The sequence below is a fragment of the Micromesistius poutassou genome (genome assembly GCF_964030765.1).
Source record: "Micromesistius poutassou genome assembly, contig: SCAFFOLD_4468, whole genome shotgun sequence".
In the NCBI taxonomy this organism is placed as follows: Eukaryota; Metazoa; Chordata; class Actinopteri; order Gadiformes; family Gadidae; genus Micromesistius; species Micromesistius poutassou.
Genome location: NW_028178701.1, coordinates 1 through 6,196, shown reverse-complemented (window position 1 = coordinate 6,196; position 6,196 = coordinate 1). Strand labels below are relative to the sequence as shown.

The 6,196-nt window shown below is 36.4% G+C and overlaps 1 protein-coding gene across 1 annotated transcript; it reads left to right on the top strand.

Annotated features, from left to right (window-relative positions):
• Positions 1-1,571: 1,571 nt before the first annotated feature.
• On the top strand, positions 1,572-3,449 carry LOC311373478 (uncharacterized protein; the record flags this gene model as incomplete). Its single annotated transcript, XM_084490242.1, has 6 exons — positions 1,572-1,612; positions 1,706-1,799; positions 1,932-2,270; positions 2,342-2,525; positions 2,759-2,883; positions 3,108-3,449. 6 exons carry the CDS (start codon positions 1,572-1,574, stop codon positions 3,447-3,449), a joined length of 1,125 nt encoding a protein of 374 aa, XP_084346368.1.
• Positions 3,450-6,196: the final 2,747 nt, after the last annotated feature.

Genomic DNA, 6,196 nt, shown 5'->3' with positions numbered 1-6,196 from the left:
CTCACTAGTTCATTGTGCCTTGATCTGAGGCTACACAGATCTCTCTTTGTTTCTTTGAATTTAATTAACCAGAATATTTTGGGCTTTGGAGAGCTCTCAGAAGAGTGAAAACTAATAGAAAATTAATAAGATGTAATTGTTTTATTATTTAGTTGTTTTATTATTTAGTTTACATGTGGCAAGATGGCACTTAAAAAAAAAAAAGAAATACACTAGTAGTTACTAGTGGAGGATTTTATTTAGCAGATGTATGTTAAAACAGCACTTTAAATGACTGACAATCTGCTTATTTACAGTTAGCCACTTTGTTCTCTTTCAGAAAAAAAAATGTACAAGGGATGTCTTAACATTTTATGTTTTACCTCACTAGCTCATTGTGCCTTGATCTGAGGCTACACAGATCTCTGTTGTTTCTTTGAATTTAATTAACGTAACGTCTTACATGTTGTTACATGTTAACATGACAAAAACTACAAATACACTTCTTCTCTAGTCTTTGATAAATATTTTTGAAGGAAATGCCACATTTACAAGTTAATTCATTTTGTGAAATAATTGTCTACTTTCAACAAGAAATCCATTGCATCATACCCTCTCGAATTGAGCCATGCCACATCGAATCGAATCGAAATCCTTCTGAATCTAACTGAATCGAATCGTTCCATTTTAAAAAATGATCGTTCCTGAATCGTATCGTACCCCATGTATCGAGATACGCATCGAATCGTCTTTTATTGGAGAGATGCACACCCCTAGTATTCTGATTTCTTTGCATGCCTTTAGCAGCCTCTTTCAAACTATAAATAGGGTTAAATCGAAAAGTCAGTTCTGCAATGTATGCTTCATAGAGTGTAAAGCATAATATACACAAACAGTTAATAAAAAAAATGCCAATCATACATTTTTTTAATTTGCACTTAAGAGGGAATGGGTTGTGAGGGGAAAAGTTATTTGCTGTGAGGCAAGAAACACTGCTGACTTAAAAAGCACATTCAGTTTTATCTTACTATCTTTTCCAGTCATCGAGAGATTTTGCCTGCCACCTGATGCTAAAGTTACATACAAGGATGCAACAGGGACAGAAGTTGATGCAGAAATATTCAGCGACCTCGTTGGACAAGGCAATGTGGTGCTGACAGTTTTCTCAGATCAGGGTGAGATATAAAGGCAGGTATAATAAAGCACTCTACACCTTACAGAATATAATTACTAACATGTTTTCTATTCCTTTAGAATTCTCTGATTGCTCCTTGTCTTCTGCTTCTGAGACGTCTGACTCAAGCTTCAGCTCAAGTGCATCAACTGTAATCGTAGATGAGGTCTACAGCAAGAGACAAAGAATCGAGGATACACGTGATGCTGCATCTGCCAAACAGGTTTCTTAAGACTTCTTCATACATTTTTACACTCTTGAGTCTCTAGAAAAGCTGTTTATCAGCATGTTTGTTATTCTTATGTTTTTGTTTTTTTATTAGTGGATTGAAGCTATGCTGAGAGGCAAGTCCGGAGGTGAAGAAGTACTACAGGAGTACCAAACAACAGAAACCCTGACAGATGCTGCAAGAAGACAAATGGTTAACATCCTGGTGGCTCACATGATTGACAATCATGGGTATGTTTGTTTCATATTGTCTTTATTTGTGCCAAATAACTGCACGGCCATTGCATAAATGTACTTATTTACTAATTGAATATCTCCTCTCAGGCACCTTCCCACTAAAGCAATCAGAGAAGACTATGCACATGGGATAGTGATGCTGTTTCCTTCCCTCAAGGATCCATATTCCAAGAAGGGCTATGTAATAGTCACAATTATTGTTTACACTTTCATGTCATGATACAAAATTGTGTGGATGACATTGATATTTGAATTCCATGAGATTGCTCATGAGCCTGGTATGACAACACTTAATTTTTTTTTTTCATTTCAGGAACATTTCTATGATTCTGCAAGCAGCACAGGATACATTTCTTGGCGTCTGAAAACAGTCCAGAGGAAGATTCGTCGAGAATCTGCAGTGCCACCAAATATCCCTATTTGCTTTTCTGCAGGAGGCCCAAATTTCCAAAGAACTGTTCATGTTGAAAGGCAGCTTGATGGTGATGCTTGCCAAGAGGCCATGTCTTTGCTCAACCATACCACAGACAATTCCCTGATTTTCCAGAAGATGAGAGAGACCTTTCAGCACCGTCAGAAGCTTGTTAATGACCCAGGCAGAAGTGTTGATATCCTCTCCAGCTTCCCAAGATTCCTGGATACAAAAGGATTGGTAAGTTTGAGATTAGATGTTTTAAATTTGAAAGTATTTCCTGTAGTAGTTGAATATCTTCTTTCTTAAAGGTGGACCAAGACTTCACTCTCCTATTTGATGATGACACATCCTCCAGGCTTCTTCAGAAATGGGATTTGTCCTTCAAGCCAAATGTCATAAAAGAGGCTAAGCAGCTCACTTCAACACCAGAGTTGCGTCACTTGGTGCAGTCAGCAGAAAGTCCCCAAGGAATTGATCTTGATGAGGCAACAAGTGAGTTGTTTTTGTTTTAATGCATTTGCTATAATTGCAGTTGAACTGTAACTGCAATATTTAATTTGTTTATTCTGTGTATCTCTGAGCGTTGATCAGATTTTTGGGATAAATGTGACTAATAGATGGATGACTGTTTAAACCTTTCTCATAATGCCTCCTTGTTCTCGTTCAAACCTAAACTATTAAATTTGAAGTTTTCAGTTAATTATTTTGTGTCTCTTTGTCCTCAGCCTACGACCAAGAAATGGCCTCTCTGTTGTTGCTGTTACATCTCCTTCCACCATCTCCGGGGGGACTGAAGTCTCCAAAAATTAGTGCATGTGATGCAGTTGAGAGACTTGTTGTCTTTCATAAGGTAATTATATTATTAAGTTGATTATAATAATTGTCACGTCACCTTCTTAGCCACATGTAAATGAGGGTTGCTAAAAAAGTGGATGGTATTTTAATTAAGTCTTCATTCCCATCTTGCACTAGCCAATGAAAAGATGTATGAATAATCACTTCGATAATGTTGTTTTCTCTGTGGCTGTACATCATTCTTGTGTCTAATGTTCAGTTTTCATATTTCAACCCTAGTCATGCTGCAGTTTGGAGGAGCATCTCCGCAACCAGCAGGGTCGGCAGCCGTACCTCCTTGCAGTCGGGCGTCAGAAGAGCAAGATTGACAGCTTCTACATCACCATGGATAAGCGTCTCATCCCATGCAAGGCAAACCGCTCCCTCGGGGCATGTGATGAACTTTTCAAAGCACATTTTGTGTTTAATTTGTCTTACGATGTGGCACTAGTGAATTTTTACACATTCCTGCAGACAACAGTGTACAATATTGATGTGGGGAAAATGAAGGAGTCGCCCAGACTTAGAGACTTGAGAGCGAGACTGCTTAACCATCCAGTAGCACTTACACCCTGTGAATAAGAAGCTATAACAATGCTGACCTGTTTTGTGTGTCAGAAAAAATATCCAAGCAGTCAGCAATTGATTTCACATTTAAGACTTCAACATGGTTACTATCCTGGACCCAAGTTCAAATTGTTTTGTTCACAGCAAGGCTGTAGGCATCAGTTCCTAACATATGCAGGTTTTCGGAAGCACCTTAATAGTGTTCATGGCAATGTTCAGAAAATTGCTCAAACTGTTGCATGTTCATCTAGTGAGCCAGTTGCAACTTCATTTCAGGCACATGCTTTGGAAGACCAATTTAACCCACAAAATCAATTTAGCTCTGCCAGTGTTTCATCTGAGAGCAATGATTCAGGAATAAATAAAGATCAAACTAAAGAAATGTGTGCATCCATCGTGGCCAAATTACAGGGGAGTGGGATTTCCAACAGTCCGGTATCCTCAATTGTAGGAGATTTGGAGGAACTAACAAGTGAACTTCGCTCAGAATCAAAGCATACAGCTATTTCTGCTTTACCTATAACTGACCCCAACATATCTGTGATAAATGAATCTTTTGAAGATTATGAAAACCCATTCACAAATTTGAATACAGAATGGAAACGAAATAAATACTTCAACCAAAAATGGGGCGTTGTCGAGCCAATAGAAATAACCCTGGGAGTGAGACATGACAACAGGAGAAATCAGAAATCCGGTACTTATGATCAAGTACCTGTGAAGGATACTTTTATATATGTGCCGATTTTAGAAACATTGAAGTTCATGTGCAGAAATCCAGATATTTGTGGTTTGTTAAAGAGAGAGTATAAATCAGAGCCTGACACTTATACTGACTTTTTTGATGGAAGTTATTTTAAAACCCACCCTTTGTTTTCAGCTAATAGACATGCATTCCAAATTCTACTATACTATGATGACTTTGAAACAGCCAATCCCCTTGGCTCCAAACGTGGAATTCACAAAATTGACTGTCTTTATTTTGTTTTAAGAAACTTGCCCCCAAAATTTAATTCGGTTTTGATGAACATTCACTTGGTATCCCTTTTTCACACACAAGATCTGCGCAAGTATGGTTTTGATGTTCTACTAGAACCGCTGATAAATGATATGAAAAAACTAGAAAGCCAAGGGCTAAGTCTTCCATTTTCAGACGAACAGGTATATGGTACGATCTGTCAGATCACTGGAGATAATTTAGGGATGCACACAATTCTTGGTTTTAATGAATCATTCAGTAGCCGTCATTTCTGTCGCCTTTGTTTGATAGAGAAGAATGACTGTCAAATGGTATTCAGTGAGGATAATCCTAAGGTGATCCTTCGTGGAAAGGATATGTTTGAAATGCATTGCCAGTCTCTCCAGGAAAACCCACAATTGAAGTCAATATACGGATTGAAAAAAATATCGACACTTAATTCGTTGATGTATTTCCATGTTTGTGATAACTATTCATTTGATATCATGCATGATCTTCTTGAGGGTGTGGTTCAGTATGAGATCAAATTGCTTTTTGGATATCTCACACAGCACTTTGTGTCAGAACAGGACTTGCTTTCCAGGATTTATGGATTTGATTATGGATTTTTAGAACGAAAAAATCTTCCTAAAAAGATTATTTTGGACAGTGCTGGAAATGGCATTAGTTTGAATTCTATTCAGACATTGTGTCTTGTTAAAAACATCCCACTGTTGTTTGGTGACATTATTCCTGCAGGAAACCAAAACTGGAATTTGTTACTGTTGTTACTTAAAATAATGAACATAGTTTTTTCACCTTCTCTCACTCTAGGTATGACAATATATGTGAAGCATTTGATTGTTGATCACCACAAACTATTTAAGCACTTGTATCCACATAGAAACTTGATACCTAAGCATCATTTTATGATCCATTACCCATCTTCTATAAGGAAAATTGGCCCCTTATTGTATATGTGGTGTATGAGGTTTGAGGCCAAACACAAGATGTTTAAAAATTATTTAAAAAATTTCAAAAACATAACTAAATCACTTGCTAAAAAGCATCAGATGGCCATTGCTTTACACTGGGAAACCTTCCCCCTCAAACAAAATGAGTATGGACCAATTAAATCTTATCACTTCATAGATGAGAATGTGGTCAACAATGAAATGCTTGAAACAATCTTGTCAAAAGAGGTTTTCTCAACTAGTTGGGTTAAAGTTGATGGTGTCGAGTATAAAGCAGGATTAGTTATTTGCAGTGCAATGGAGGAAGACATACCAGTCTATTGTCAAATAAGTGAAATACTTTTGGTTGAAGATCACATTATTTTTTTGACTAATAAGCTATTTACAGAGAATTTTGATGACCATCATCATGCATTCAAAGTTTCACGAACTGTGCAAAGATGTCTAATAAAAATGTCTGAACTTAGATTTGATAAACCTTTCGATATACAAAGCTCATATATGTTTCAGATGAAAGTTTATTTATTATACCTTCATTCACAATGTTTTAATTAAACTGACTGCAAGGAAGAAAAGGCACAAATAAATTATTTGAAAATTATATTGTTTATTGTAATTAATTATTATTAACAAGTATATATTAAATAAATTAATAAATATTTAATAAATCCAAAATGTATTTTACATTTTTTCAGTGTAGATAATTTACACTTTAGGGAGTGAAATTTACACTACCCAAATAGTTAAAATGTACTTGGAGCAGTGTTAGTTGTCTAATCCCTTAGTGTTACTTTAACTCTGTTTTGCGAGTTAAATAAGGAACTCTGGCA